General features: G+C 42.5%; 1 protein-coding gene across 1 annotated transcript in view; it reads right to left on the reverse strand.

Annotated features, from left to right (window-relative positions):
• dnah2 (dynein, axonemal, heavy chain 2) overlaps positions 1-16,191 on the reverse strand; it is a gene marked incomplete at both ends in the record, with an annotated part of 176,051 nt that overhangs the window by 58,966 nt on the left and 100,894 nt on the right. The window contains 9 exons of the mRNA XM_084023176.1: positions 1,614-1,809; positions 1,972-2,063; positions 2,923-3,075; positions 3,258-3,416; positions 3,558-3,695; positions 4,029-4,165; positions 4,581-4,698; positions 5,177-5,395; positions 15,860-15,985. Coding sequence (XP_083879302.1) covers positions 1,614-1,809; positions 1,972-2,063; positions 2,923-3,075; positions 3,258-3,416; positions 3,558-3,695; positions 4,029-4,165; positions 4,581-4,698; positions 5,177-5,395; positions 15,860-15,985 — 1,338 coding nt within the window. The remainder of the gene's footprint in view (positions 1-1,613; positions 1,810-1,971; positions 2,064-2,922; positions 3,076-3,257; positions 3,417-3,557; positions 3,696-4,028; positions 4,166-4,580; positions 4,699-5,176; positions 5,396-15,859; positions 15,986-16,191) is intronic.

Here is a 16,191-nt window from a genome sequence, read left to right on the forward strand (position 1 = left end):
GTTGGTTCCTCTCGTCTCTTGTCCTTGGCAGTGTTGACAGATGGATGATGCAGGTAGTAAGACATGTTGGTAATGAATAGCTTTGCTCCCAGCTTATTTAGGCAAAGTCCGTTTGTCTTAAAAAGATGCCTGCGGTCCCAGAAAAAGCAGAAATTGTCAATAAAATGCATTGGGTGAGCAAGAGATGCAGTTGAGAGCCATTTGTTGAGCCAAAACAGTCTACTGAATGTCTCAGCTCCTCTCCCGGTCGGGGGCAGAGGGCCACTGATGAAAACCTCAGCATTCACTGAGCTGACTGTTTCAAAGAGTTTATTACAATGTTCTCTCAACTCTCTTGATTGTTGTTTTTCAATGTCATTAAATCCAATGTGCAGAATGATAGTTTTCACAGTTGGGTGTGCAGCCACAATTTCCAGGATTCTTTTTTCACAAAACGTATCCTTCAGAAAGCAGAGTACTTTGGTGTTATTACTGCTTTTCATATCTTTTACAGAAAAATCACCCACAATCAGATTTTCAGGCCCTGTCGTTAGCTTTCTCTGTGGCTTTAAGTTAGCAGGTCTTACCCTGCTGCGTGCTGGTGGGGGGTTATCCAGGCAATCAGAAGGGGATCCATGGTCCTGCAGCAGTGGAGAAAACCTGTTCTTTAGTTGAACAGTTGTTTGCTGGGGAGGTTTCTTGGTAGCTCTCCTCTTCCCAGCTGTCCGCTGCTGTGTCCTCAGTGGGGTTGAGGAGGCGCTGTGCCTGGATGGAGACGGTAACGCAGGCCAGCCAGTCAGATCACAGATATCGGGGCGCAGGGTCCTGCCAGTTATCCGTTCTCCCTTGTCGCAGGGAGTTGGTCTTCTCTTTGGCTTTGCACCAAGTGTGTTCCAGGGAGGATTATAGCTGGTAGATTTATTACCGTGTACAGGGTCCTCCTGTTTCTTCATAGCTTCATTATTGCTACTTAGCTGGGTTCTAGCATGCTCCTGTCCACTGTTTTGAGTCAGTGCTAGAGTGGTGTTGTTCCCACAAAGTCCATTCACTTCTACATTTCCTTTAACCGATTCATTTTTGTTTCCAACAGTAAAATCTTCTATCAGAGTTTATGGTAATCTTCTGTAGAGAAGGGAGGCACCTCGCGTAGCGTTGAGGAAGTCGTAAAAATATTGAAAAATGCCTGTTTTATCTAAAAGAAAATATAATCCCACTGGTTTTGTAAGTATCCAGAGCTGCTGTTCTTTGTTTCTTATTGAGGAGAAGCAGATAGCGAAAAATAGCAGAAAATCCCAGGCAGAGGTGAGAGCAAAGAGGAAAAGCATATGTACGAAAGCTGGAAGCAAAATTAAACTAATTAAGCTAATTAGTTTAATTGTATAAAAACATATTGACAGTGGTGAATATTCAACCATCTGGCACCCACTTTCATTTTGAATCTGGGGGTTTGAATTCATACTAAACCTCAACGCTCGTGACTTAATCTCGATGTGTTCATCACAAAGTAGAACCTTGGAAAGATGAGCATCAGCCAAAATTACCTTTTTGTTTGTTTGTTTCAAAAAGCATTTGATTTTTTACAAGAACAGTAAATAATATTGTACACACATTCTTCACATACAACAGTGATATACCTGTGAAGACATGTTGACAGTGAGGGCAGCCCACTGGTTATCCAAGCCCCGCAGGACACTCTGGGCCACTGAGGTTTTCCCAGCGCCCACTGGCCCAGTGAGCAGCACTGGGTACTGACCCAACACCAGAGCCGTAACCAGGAAGTTGTAGCGAACTGTGTCCACTGTAGGAACCATCATCTTGTAGAATGGTGTACTGTTAGAGGGGGGGGGGGGCATATACATGCATCATAGAGGTAATTGGTAGGTTGAGTATGGATTCAAAAGTAAAGAGAGTGGGATGGATATGTACCTACTCACACATACTTGATCTGTGTTCAACAGTTGATCAGATACATTCTAAAACCTGGTTACTTACTTGGCATTGTAACGCCAGCCCCTTGGCAGCTTGTCTTCAAAAGAAGCCCAGGTTTTGTTCTTGGTGTCTGCATAGTACTCATAAACTGTGTCCTGAAAGAGTTCACATTCACAGTTCAGAGAAGACCGAACTATTCAGTCTGTTGAATGTACACAGGATTATCTCTGATAAGTATTGTGGTGCATTTAAAATACTGAAATTGATCAAACCACGGCTTGCAACTACATATATTGATATTAGTGTAATTATTATGGAAAAGCAAGTTATTGCAGTTGTTCTCAATGTGTGACCGGGGGGGAATGTGATGCAGAACTAATGTGTTCACATCAGAATTGTTTTCACAGCGGAGCAGTAAATAGGAATCCTGTTCATTCAGACAGACAGACAGACAGAAAGACAGACTGAAGGTTTACAACATGAACAGGTATTTAAAAGGGCCTGAAAGAAGAACAAATTATGCTTCTGATAGCAACAAGACAACATGCTCAGCTGACAATACTCAAAAGAGAATTTAACAAAGTAATACATTCATTCATAACTTTGACAATCAATCACACAACACACACACACACACACACACACACACACACACACACACACACACACACACACACACACACACACACACACACACACACACACACACACACACACACACACACACACACACACACACACACACAATCCCTGTCACTGTCTCAGTCCTAAATCCAAAAGCCAAACTGTATTGAAAAAACTCTGTCATCTTCTCTCCTAAAGGAAGGGTACAATTTGGCACAAAATGGGACTTTCTAAACGGTCATGGTGTCAAGCTGTACTTTGGCAATATCAGCTGTTGGAGATGAATTTCTGTGGTCCTGAATACACAGAGTCAAACATCATATATGTTGTATCATAATAGCCTGCCAAAAATCTAAAATTTAGTGTGTAACAAATATGCTCTACAAGGACCTTGATGGGGAAGGTGCCCTCCATCTCCCGTAGGAAGTTGTCTATCCTCTTGCGTCCTTCCTCGTCCACAGAGGCACAGATGGACCAGATGAGGCTGAAGATGAACCAGAGCTCCACCACTCTGCCCATGTTGTCTGTGTCGGAAGCGTTCACCTGGAGAGAGGGAGAAAGTGACATTGTGTTTCACGCCGGGGGCTCCAACCCCACCATTTTGGATTCCTTACTTCATCATGTAAGTCAGTTACAACACACGCCACCAGGGATCAACATTGAGGCGGTGCTGAAGAGTGCTTGTCCATGAAAGGGTTACAATGTGTATATGATATGTATCATACCCCATTGCTAGATTTGGCCAGGGAGTCATAGAGACGACAGAGAGAGGTAACTCCATTTAGCTCAGTGATGGGGATCAGCTCCTTACAGTTGCTCTTCTTGAAGTTCAGCGTGCTCTCTATGTATTTCTCAAACAAACGCTTCAAATGATTCACTTCAGCCTGCGGAGAAATGGAGCAATCGATAGATGGAGATGAACCAGACAACTGGAAGTCATTCATGAAGGTTCTTATGTTTCTCTAATAAATATGTTCAGAAACAAAGGCAATGACTTTGAGTTATTATGAGTGAATGAATTGTACCTTGGGGTGCTTGTCCAGCCAGGACTCAACAAAAGGCTGCCATCCCAGATCAGTGTAATTGCTGTAGACGATCCCAAAGTGAGACACTGTCGCAGGAGAGGCCATGGCCAGGTTCTCCACTTCAAACAGTAGAGACACCTAAGAGAAAAGGCATTTTACTGAGTATGCTTGACTATGATACAGTTCATATATTCATTAATTGGATAAGATAGATGTATTGTCCCTCAAGGAAAACTTTTCCACACCAACTTTGCCAAGTTCTTAGTGTACTTAAGACTACATTAAATAGGCTTTTAATGGAAGACATTGATGTAACCTTTGGAAAAGCAAATGTATTCTGATTGAATATCAGCCGCTTCAGTTTCAAGGTCATGTCTTCAAGGTCAAGTATCATGCATGACTTCCTGGGGCACTTTTTAGAATGCAGCTGCTATGAAATGCAAACATGTCTGGTTTCTAATTGCATCTCACCTGTTCAGGCATCGAGATTCTCTCTCCATTGATGAGCGTGAGCACCTTGTTGTCGTCCATAACAGAGTTGATATTCTCTATCCACAGTGTGTCAACAGGCCCGTCAAACACAATCCACTTCTCATCGGGTTTCTCATCTATAGAATGGAGAAGAATATAGAGCCACAGACGTATTATCATGGTAGTATAATGTTCATACTGCTAAGTATATTTTGCTCATACCTTTATGGCAGTCGGATTAACTTATCTATGTAATGCTAACCATATACACCTTTAATTTGACACATTTGATTAATAACTTTCAATCAACAGATTGAACAGAAGAGAAAAATACACAGTGAATATATCACTGTTTCACTGGCTCACTGTTTACTATTACTACTTTAACGGCTAACTGGCTTTTTTTTTAAGACTCCATGAGATAGAATGTGATTTTGGTTTAGCAGTAGTTTGGGAGTGGGAAGTAGATCCTTCCAGAGAAAGAATAATAAGACACTAAGAGCCCTGTGTGTTCATGTAGTATGAACAGCAGTGTGGTTTCAACGTAAGCACCTGCACAGGCTGATCTCATGAGGGTGGACAGGACTCCGTCCGTCCACTTATTGGTCGAGAGCTCGTTTTCTCCATACAGCTCTCCCAGACTCATTGCCTTGGGGTTCAGAGGGTAAACCTGTTGTACCACAGGGATCAAGGCATCAGAGAGACTGAAGAGAACACATTAGAACTATAGCTTTCCATGGAACATGTGGATTTTCTGATCTGATTAGGGTAAGAGGTTCACAAACGCACAAATAGATTTTAGTATTTTGTATTACTTGGTGTATGAAAAAACAAATAGAAATGTACATACGTTAATTGAGATTATGGTTCTATTTACTGTCATATTAGTTTATCAAAGCATAAATGATACTGTAAGCATATGTCCAGGGTTGCCAACTCTCACGCTCCTGGTGTGACACTCACGCTTTCACCATCAATCTCATGCTGTCACAAAACAAAATCAGCAATACAAGGTACAGTATCTCTGTGGAGACAGTCGTAGAGAGGAAACGGGAAGAACGCAAGATGAAAAGTATTAAGAGTAGTGAGAAGAAAAGAGACTGGAAGAGATAACATCTCTTTTGTTGTTGGTTTCCTTCCACACTCACCTGGACCAGCTGGAAGCCAGGCTCTCCCTTGTGGTGCAGGAAACTGAGGACACTCTGCAAAGTCCTCCAGGTAACACTCTTAGCAGTGCCTGTGTTGCCCACCAGCATGGAGGAGTGTCGAGAGTTTTTGGTCTCATAAAGTTGGATGATTTTGGTCATGGTAAAAGGAGTCACCTGAAAACCGCTCTGACGAAGCTCCACCTCTATAGCATCCTTAAACTGCAGCGGAATGACATGAAAAGACAGAAAGACAGTCAGAGTTGCTGATATCCTGAGTGATATTGTAAGTATGATATATTTGACCATGATGTACCAGAGTCAGGCTGGATTGAGCTAGTCCATATTGGTATTGTAATGGTATTTACAGTTACCATTATACATGGTCTGTTTTGAATGATGTTCCCAGTGAGGCCTATATTTGAATGGTTGAACGGCTAAAAAAAAAAAAACGTGTTGTTATCTGGGGATCAAACAAGAACGATCATTGTTATACAGCAAACAAAACACTAGTTCAGTCACAACTCATGTTTGAAATGGTTATTTTAGCAGCAGAACATGTTAGTGTTGGCGTCTAGGCTCCGGCCTCATCACCCCCCATACATGTTTACATAGATGTTAGAGTCATTTTTTGGTTTGATATAATGCTTGATTTATCGCTTAAATAAGCAGGATGAATTTGGTTTGGTTACTTGAGTTACTTGTGTGTGTTTTTTTAAGTTTTAAGTGCATATCAAACTTTACATCGAATGTACAAACATTTTTATTTATATCCCCTCGAACAGCCACTCATTCATACAGACAAAGAAAAAAAGAATAAATAAAATGGACAGTGACAACAGACATCAACCCAATAGAGTAAAATAAATATATAAGAATAAAATGGAACAAAATAAATTAAATTAAAATAAAATAAAATAAAAGGCAGGATCATTTCACAACCTATTATTCAGTCAGTGTTATCCATTTCATTGGCCAGGAATGACATAAATGATTCCCAAATACAAGCAAACTCCTCCTGTTTACCTTTAACTGTGTATGTCAATTTCTCCAGTCCAAGACAAGTTATCGAATCCTTCTTCCATATTACCAGTGATGGTGGCTCTACATTTTTCCAATATAGTGCAATCACTCTCCTTGCATGGAGAAGTCCAAAGTCAATCATTTTTCGATTGCTTCGTTGGTCTGATGGAGTCCTTGGGGTATATTCCAAGTATACAGATTGTTGACATCAAAGGAATGTTACACCTAACCATCCGTGATAAACATTTAACTATATTTTCCCAAAATACCAATATCTTAGAGCATTCCCATAGGCAGTGAATCCGAGTTCCCTTTTCAATCAGACATTTAACACAAACATCAGGGATGTTAGGGAAGATATGGTGAAGTTTTGCAGGGGTTATATAAACCCTCATTAACCACTTATACTGAATCAATTTTAATCTTGTGTTAATTGAATTATTTTGCGCTTTTAAACATGCTCTTCCCCAATCTTCTTCACTAATATCTTCTTGTGTGTCTGCTCTCCAAGCATTTAATTTATCTGATGCTGATTCTGTTGAGTACTCCGCTAAAAGGTTATAGAATCTAGATTTGTGTTTTTTTACCATTCAAATTATTAATCACCGTTTCCTCAATAATCGACAGCTGGGGTGTGGCCATGAATGTCTCATATTTTGATGCTACAAAACTTCTTAATTGCAAATATTTGAAAAAATGTTTTTGAGGAACTCCATACTCCATACTTCTGAGAAGCGTACCTTCAAAATAAAGGTCCGAAACCATCCCAATTCCTTTCTCTGCCCATGATTTGAATCCCCCATCCAATCTACCAGGTTTGAATTGCCTGTTGCCCCAGATAGGAGTAAATTGTGGCAAAGTTATTGTTTCATCAACAAAGTTATGTGCTGCATACCACACTGATATTGTGTTTTTAACAAAAGGGTTTCTTGTCTGTTTTTTCAGTGTCTTGATATCCGAGGAGTATAAATACTGCTTTATGGGCAGATCTGACACAGATTTTTGTTCAATATTTACCCAAGCAGGTGGTGTGGATGAAGAAAAATAGTACATTGCAGAACTTAATACTAAAATAAATTATTGGGTAGCCCAATAATACCATTCCAGGTTTGGGACCCGAAGTCCTCCCCTTTTATAGGGTAAAAATAATAACTTGAGTCGGAGTCTACCTTTTCTATTGTTCCAAATGAACTGGCTAAATATGCTTTCAATTTTTTTATAGAAGTTACTTGATAATGGAAGCGGGAGTGCTTGGAAAAGATTTATACATTTGGGTATAATAGACATTTTAATAAGATTTATGCGACCAATCATTGATATCGGCAATTTAGACCACCGGTCCAATTTTTCTGTCACTTCGTCTACCAGAGGGTTATAGTTTATAGGGGCAATGTCGCCGAGTTTTGGGGCAATCTTAATACCCAGATATTTAAATCCATCTTGCGAGGCCATAAATGGTGTATTTATTTTGGGATTGCGTCTTTCTTCTTCATTTAGAAATAACAATACTGACTTAGATTTGTTTATTCTGTATCCAGAAAACTCACCAAAGTTTTCGAGTAAAGTAATCAGATTTGGAATACTGTTCTTCAGGTTCGTTAAGAAAGAAATTATATCATCAGCATATAATGCTATATGATGCTCTATGTCCCAAATCCTGATAAAGAATATATTCCTACGTGTCTTTACTGCGACTGTGAGAGGTTCTATTGCTAAAGTGAAAAGCAGAGGAGACAAAGGGCAGCCTTGCCTGGTTGAGCATTGTCAACTGAAAGGTTTCGAAATTGTATTATTAGTCAATATTTCTGCTGTTGGATTTGTGTACAGTAATTTAACCCATTTGAGAAATGTTTCTCCTAGACCATATCTAGGCAGCAGATCAAAAAGGTATTTCCATTCTATTCTATCGAATGCTTTGCTAGCATCAACTGACAACATTGCAGTATCTTTGTCATTATTTTTCTCAAACAGAACATGTTATGGAAGCCTTGCTGTTGTAATACAAAACCATTCTGATCATCACTGACCAATTGAGGAAGATATGTTCTAATCTTTTAGAGAGAGGTTTGCATAATATTTTTGTATCGCATCCCATTAAACTAATGGGCCTAAAAGATGAACAACTGGTTGGCGATTTGTAAGGTTTTAATATCACAGTTAGGACCAGGTGCTTTCCCACTGTTCATACTGCATCATAAAGATCCTCAACTGTTATTACCCTGTCCAGTGCTTTCTTTTCATCTTCAGATAAACTCTGGAACTTAGCTGACCGAGAAATGCTTGTTGTTGTGTAGCTCCTGCATATTCTGATTTGTATAATAGTTCATAAAAGTTTCTGAAGGTAGCATTCATTTCAACTGGGTCTGATGTTAAATCACCCGACATTGTCTTTATACTGTTAATTGTTCTTTCGGCTTGCATTTTCTTAACCTGCCAAGCCAGTAATTTGCTTTGCTTTTCACCCTGATCATAGTATGCTTGCTTTGTCCATAAGAGGTTTTTAGCAACCCTGTCAGTTGTTAGTTTATTGTATTGAGCTCTCATTACTGTTAATTGTTGCTGTTTGTCCTCGTCATTATTCTCATAAAGATCTAATTCTAGTGTTTAAATCTGTCTTTCCAATGTTTGTAATTCTTTTTTGTTCTGTTTAGTCTTTGAGCTTGTATATTTAATAATTTCTCCCCTTATATATGCTTTGAACGCTTCCCACTTTACACTGGCGGTTGTTTCATCCGTGTTTAGCACGTCTGTACGTGCGAGGTATCAGTTCCAGTAAGTCGATACATTACTGGGTCTAACGTACAATTAAAGTCCCCCGCAAAAATATAGAGACCTTCTAAGGTGGACACAGTTAACAGTAATTTTTCAAAGAAAGACGGCATGTCCTCGTTAGGACCGTAAATATTAATTAGGTTAACTTTACGTGACATAATGTTTCCTTGTGCAATCACATATCTATCAGTACGATCTTGAATAGTTTGAGTAATTTGGAATGGAACTGACTTGTGTACGAGGATAGGAACACCTCAAGCATAATTAATAAGAAGAATAAATCACTTGGCCTGGCCATCTTTTTTTCAGACAAGGTATGTCAGAGGCCGTTAAATAGGTTTCTTGTAAGAAAACAATTTTAGACCTGAGATGTTTCAACCTATTTATAACTTGTTTCAATTTAGTCAATTTTCTATGCCCCCTAACATTCCAACTAGTGATCTTCATTTCGGAATTATTCGAAGACATCGTTTTTTGCCATCAATATCATCTTCTGATATCCTGATGAGGTTATAAATGTTGCTGATTCTGCCAAAACCATACACAAAAATAAAACACACACACTGGAGGGGAAAAGAAAACCCATAAGAACAACTAGAACAGTAATAACCAAAACAAGAAAAAATCCAATCCCATCCCCTGGCATTTCCGCAAAAATGCTTTCCCACACCCCCTTTAATAAACCAGCTCTGGAGGATGCTGATCCACTATGCTGAGGAGCAGCTAGTCTGCGTGCCCTTGACCCTGGACAGAACAGCCATAAGTCCAAACAACCATAATGACTCCTATTTTAACATTAATACCTTTCTCTGTTCTCAGTTAAGGCCAAGTCTGTTTGTGGATAAAAAGTAAAAAAAAAAAAAAAAAGATTGCATTAAACAATGCTGTACCAGAAATAACGTTGGCTTATGTGTTGCAGCGCAGGGTGGCGGAGCCGGCGTAATGCAAGTTTCGACCAGCCACAGCCTTGCGCATGGTCAGTTTGGCAGTTTGGTGGATCGCCTGCGCCAAGATGGGTGTAGCGGCGCAGCAGGGGGAGGCGTCACAGATTCAGCTTGGCGCAGCGGAAGTTTCGTGGCAAAAAGCCTCGCCGAGACTTCGCCGAAAGCTCACCAGCTCCAACCTGGTCTACTCTTGGCGTAAGGCAAATTACATCTCCCTCTCTCTTCTGTTTTTCATATCTATCCACTGCTGATAAAATGCATCTATGCCTGAAAAACTCTTTAAAAAAAATACAGCAGCTCATGCTGGTCTCGCGCCTCAGCAGCCTATTGTGTCCGTGGAAACGCGCAACTTTGCCGCGAGCTGGAACCGGAGTTGGGGCTGCAGCTGGTCTGAGCGGCACGCAAGGTCCCGGTGTCCCGCCGTTCTGGTGTTGGACGGGGAATCCGGTGCAGCTGTGGAGCGCAGATGATGAAGACAGTGATGATGATGATGATGATGAATGGCCCGGCCGGCTCGTGCAGGCACCAGGTTCTCCACTATTATGTCTACTGCTGTGCGCCCTGACCCTGTTTTGTGATAGACATGCCTAAAATGTGCCTACAATTTCTATAGTGATATAATATCGGCATTATAATTATTATGACTATGCACACGCACAGCGCGTGATGAGCTGAGGAGAGGAGCTCATTTGATTGGTGAAGATCTGAATCAGCTGTGTTAATCCCAGTGCATGCCTCGTCTCCTCCTCGTGCCTGCGCTAGCCTGCGCGGTGCACGAAACTTGCAAATCCAGGCGGACACACCCCGCCGGCATGGCGCAGGTGCGCTGTGCGCCGACTACGCCTGGTCTACGAAACTAGGGCCCAAAGTCTCAAAAGTGGGTTGAACCTGACATCGTCTGTCATACTTTTTATTTGTGTTTTTTCTGTTAACTTTGGCCCTGAGGACCAATAATTGGAGGGTCTGCTCTGCCGGAAATATCTCAAATTTTTTTTTTTGCCATTTTAGTGTATGCACCCAATCTTTTTTATCAGAAAAATGTTTTTTCCCTCAACTCCTCAGTGGGTTGGGTAGGCTGTCAATAAATGCATTCCAGATGCACAGAACACATGTGCTGACAACATCCACTGTTGTCAACACAAAATAACTCTTAAAACACATTTCTACATTATTCAAAAAATGTAGGCGTTTTCTCACTTTTCCCCAATATTTTCATCTTTACTTCATTGGCAATCAATTATTCCCCAAAGTTATGACATCAGTCAATATGCCATTCTTTTCACCAAACAGTATACTCATTCCACAGAAAAAAAAATATGAAAATCCAACCAAAATCAATGGATCTGTGATGATTTCACTACTAGTTGGCGATCAACAGGCTCAGAGCCTCAATATAATTTTAGGCTACTCCCAAAATTCCGAAAGACATAATGGCCTAGGCTTTTTATTAAATGTCAACATAACCCCGTTCTCCCAATAGAAATGTGTCAGACAAGAAATATAATACAGCAAAATGACTTTCATTATTTTATTGCCTCGGATGACACTTATTACAACAATAAAATAATTTAACATAACTTAATTAACTAGTTGCAGGTCCCTGTGTGGCAGGATATTCAGGAGGGTGGCACACTGCTGATACTGCTCTGGGGACAGACGGGGGGACCCCCATCTCTCTCTCTCTCTCTCTCACACACACACAAACACACACACAGGCACACGCATGTGCGCAGCATACTTACTTGTCCCTGTCTTCAAGCGCAAGTTTAATCCTTGAACATCTGTTGGGATCCCCGGTGCAGAGACATGCAATGTCACACTTCACATTGGCTCTTGCACAGGAGCATCCTCATGCTTTTCTTGCAGCGGCAGTATTTGCTGTGTTTGAGTTCAGAAGGTTTTGCCTCTTTCAGCATCATGGTTGCAACCAATTTGCCACTGACATGTTTTCTCCCTGAGGAAGCAGAGGCTGGAGACTCGGAGGTTCATCCACCCATTACCCGGGCTGAAGTCACCAAGGTAGTTAAGAAGCTCCCCGGTGGCAAGGCACCGGGGGTGGATGAGATCCACCCTGAGTACCTCAAGTCTCTGGATGCTGTGGGGCTGTCGTGGCTGACACGTCTCTGCAACATCGCGTGGCAGTCGGGGACAGTGCCTCTGGACTGGCAGACCGGGGTGGTGGTCCCTCTATTCAAAAAGGGGGACCGGAGGGTGTGTTCCAACTATCGGGGGATCACACTTCTCAGCCTCAACGGGAAAGTCTATTCCAGGGTACTGGAGAGGAAAAAACCTCAGATTCAGGAGGAACAATGCGGTTTTTGTCCTGGCCGTGGAACACTGGACCAGCTCTATACCCTCTGCAGGGTGCTCGAGGGTTCATGGGAGTTTGCCCAACCAGTCCACATGTGTTTTGTGGACTTGGAGAAGGCATTCGACCGTGTTCCTCGTGGCATTCTGTGGGAGGTACTTCGGGAGTACGGGGTCGGGGGCCCTCTGCTAAGGGCTGTTCGGTCCCTGTATGACCGGAGCAGGAGCTTGGTTCGCATTGCCGGCAGTAAGTCAGACCTGTTTCAGGTGCATGTTGGACTCCGGCAGGGCTGCCCTTTGTCACCTGTCCTGTTCATTATTTTTATGGACAGGATTTCTAGGCGCAGCCGTGGGCCGGAGGGGATCTGGTTCGGGAGCCACTGGATTTCATCCCTGCTTTTTGCAGACGATGTGGTCCTGTTGGCTCCTTCGAGCCAGGACCTCCAGCATGCCCTCAAGTGGAGGAGTTTAAGTATCTTGGGGTCTTGTTCACGAGTGAGGGAAGGATGGAACGTGAGATTGACAGGCGGATCGGTGCAGCGGCTACAGTAATGCGGTCGTTGTATCGGTCCGTCGTGGTAAAGAGAGAGCTGAGCCGAAAGGCGAAGCTCTCAATTTACCGGTCAATCTACGTTCCTACCCTCACCTATGGTCATGAACTTTGGGTCATGACCGAAAGAATAAGATCCCGGATACAAGTGGCCGAAATGAGCTTCCTACATCACACACATGGATGGGCTTCAGGAAATGTGGGTGAAGACGATGGATATCTTCCTACCTGTTCATGCCATCACAGAGGCTCTGGCGGGGAAGTATGGTGTTGCAGCTTCAGATCTTACATCCCTTCTCCTCAGCACCTACATACTTACCGGATGTGACACAGTGAGCTACCTGTACAGAAGAGGAAAAAGGCGGGCCTACACAACTGCTATTAAACACCTGACAGACCTTCTGCCGCTGTGTAGGTACGGTGACCCTGAGGAAAGCCTGGATGTTCAGGAAGAGGTTATAACAGCAGCACGGCGATACATGGTGTCACTCTATGACAGGAGTGACTTTGGTGGTACTCTAGATGCACTGCGAGCCCATCTCTTTGTGAGCATCAAAGGAGACATGCGTTGCCTTCCACCAACTGAAGATGCCTTCCTATTACACCTTCGCCGAGCCCTGCATCAGTTGGCTGTGTGTAAGCGGGCACACATGGTTCAGCCAACCGACCCAGCTGCCACTGATTTTGGGAGAAAACGTGTCAATGGCAAATTGGTGGCAACCATGATGCTGAAAGAGGCAAAACCTTCTAAACGCAAACACAGCAAATACTGCCGCTGCAAGAAAAGCATGTGTGCCCGAGGATGCTCCTGTGCAAGAGCCAATGTCAAGTGCGACATTGCATGTCTCTGCACCGGGGATCCCAACAGATGTTCAAGGATTAAACTTGCGCTTGAAGACAGGGACAAGTAAGTATGCTGCGCGCGTGCCTCTGTGTGTGTGTGTGTGAGAGAGATGGGGGTGGGGGGGGGTTCAGCTTTTTTCACACTGCTGTATAACCCACCCTGCCGGTCTGGTTTGCTGTCTCCTAAGGTGGTGAGGGTGAAGGTCTGTCCCCAGAGCAGTATCTGCAGTGTGCCACCCTCCTGATTATCCCACCACACAGGGACCTGCACCTAGTTAATTAAGTTATGTTAAATTATTTTGTTCCATTAAAGTTGTAATAGTTGTCATCCGAGGCAATAAAATAATGAAAGTCATTTTGCTGTATTATATTTCTTGTGTGACACATTTCCATAGGGATAACAGGGTTATGTTGACATTTAATAAAAAGCCAACAACACTGTTGTGTTGGCCACATTTTTTTTTTGCGATATTTCCGGCAGAGCAGACCCTCCAATTATTGGTCCTCAGGGTCAAAGTTAACAGAAAAAACACAAATAAAAAGTATGACAGATGATGTCAGGTTCAACCCATTTCCTTGAGCTTTTGAGACTTTGGCCCCCCGACTATTCACAATTGGGACAAATTCTCGCAGAATATGGACCGTTTCTGCAGACAGATCCTGGGAGAAAGAAAGCTTGCCATCGTCGTGCATGATTTCTCGCTTCCTTGCCTTGTGATAAACAAACTCCTTCTCCTGCTCGGTTCTGGTTAGGTTTGGCAGGTGCCAGTGTGCGATGAACTCGCTTCAAAGTGAAAGTTTTATCAGGACAGCCCAGCCTTCGCGGTAGCATGTCGTTTACAAAGTCGAAGAGTGGCTTGTTTCCTTCAGCTCATTCACGTAGACGAAAAAGCCGCAGATTCTTCCTTCTGCCTCGATTTTCCAAATCTTCTGTTTTTGATTCCAGATAGGCAATTCGTTTAGTGGCTGAGGCTAGTGCCTCTTGAGTGTGCTGCAGCTTGTCTTCTGTTGTTGCTATACGTGTTTCTGCTTCTCCGATACGTGTTGTATTTGCAGCCATGTCTTGTTCCACGTCTGAAAGTTTGCTTTCAATCGCCACAATTGAGTTTGCCACCTCTGACAGACGGTTATCAATGTTGTCCAGTTTTGATCCAAAGTCTGTGCGAAGGGAAGTCCAACTCTGCCAGCACATCAGCTATATTAGCCATGCTGCTAGTTTCATTAGGCAAGGCAAGGCAAGCCAACTTTATTTGTATAGCACATTTCATACACAAGGCAGACTCAAAGTGCTTCACATCATACAACAAAGTGAGAAAAAAAAATAGAAGAATTAAAAGAAAATAATAAAAAATTTAAAAATGCATTACAGAAAGAAAGGAGAATAAAAACACATTTGCAATAATTAAAAACAGTGCAGACTTAGATTTAGCAGAAAGCTATGGTGAACATAAAAGTTTTCAGTCTAGTTTTAAAAGTGGTCAGAGTTGGGGCAAGTCTTACATCTTCAGGAAGTTTATTCCAGCCATTTGTTGCATAGTGACTATTAGCCACCGTCGTCGCCGCAGAAGTTGTCTCAAAGATACTTGCCTTGCGTGCTCTGGTGAAAATATCGAAGGGTTTCGATTCGGATGTTTCTGACATATCCAGAGTCGCTCTGTTTGCTCGAAAATTATCGGTGCATTTGTGGGGTTTTTCTAAAGTTTGTGCTCGGCTGTGTGGAGCTTTCAGGCTACGCCTCCATCTTGATCACCTCTCAGCGTCGGCTAAGAGAGCTTTTTTCGTTACTTGTGTGTTTAATCTGTTTCTATTTTATGAAGACACAATTTGATCTGTTGGGGATGCCGTAGATGGAGGAGAGGAATCACGGGTGAATGGGCCAGACGGGAAGCGATACATTTTTTTGACCGCTCAGTGATCGCTTAGTGACAGTTATTTTGGTTTTACTTATATTTTGTCTTTTGTTTACCTAATTTTGAAATAAAGCGAGCAAAGTGGACGGGCGATCTCAGCTTTTAAGTTTTTGGAACTGAAGGGGCGAGCGGGTCCGAAAGACCAACCCCCCCCCCCCCCCCCCCTCGAGCCAGCAGGTAGATGCTGGGGAGGTGGAGGGGTTGATGTAGCAGCAGAGGCACCGACAGCTTGTAGTTAAAAGGACCAACAAGTTGGGAGGATGTGAAAGGAAGAAAGTTATTGGAGTATGAGGCAGGTCAAAAGAGTATTTTTTTTTTATCTCGACACCTGACTTACCTTGCCATAGTCTTTAATGGGTGTTTCCACAGCAGGGAACAAGTCCTGGGTGAGCCCATCAAACAGTGGTACATCAGCAGGGGTCAGTTTAGCAATGTTCATGTCTTTTACAGCCATCAGCAGGATCTGAGAACAAAGATACCATTATTTACAATTTATATTTTGGTTCCCTCTACCTGACATGGTGCTTGAAGTTCTTTTTAGTGAAAATATAGTGTAAAGATAAATTAAAATTATGCTTATGTGTGATTTCATGTTATATTAAACAAATGACAAGGACAGGCTACTTTCACCTGCGTAACATTACTAAAATTAGGCCAATGCTGTCTGAA

The sequence above is a fragment of the Eutrigla gurnardus genome, assembly GCF_963514095.1.
Source record: "Eutrigla gurnardus genome assembly, chromosome: 12".
In the NCBI taxonomy this organism is placed as follows: domain Eukaryota; kingdom Metazoa; phylum Chordata; class Actinopteri; order Perciformes; family Triglidae; genus Eutrigla; species Eutrigla gurnardus.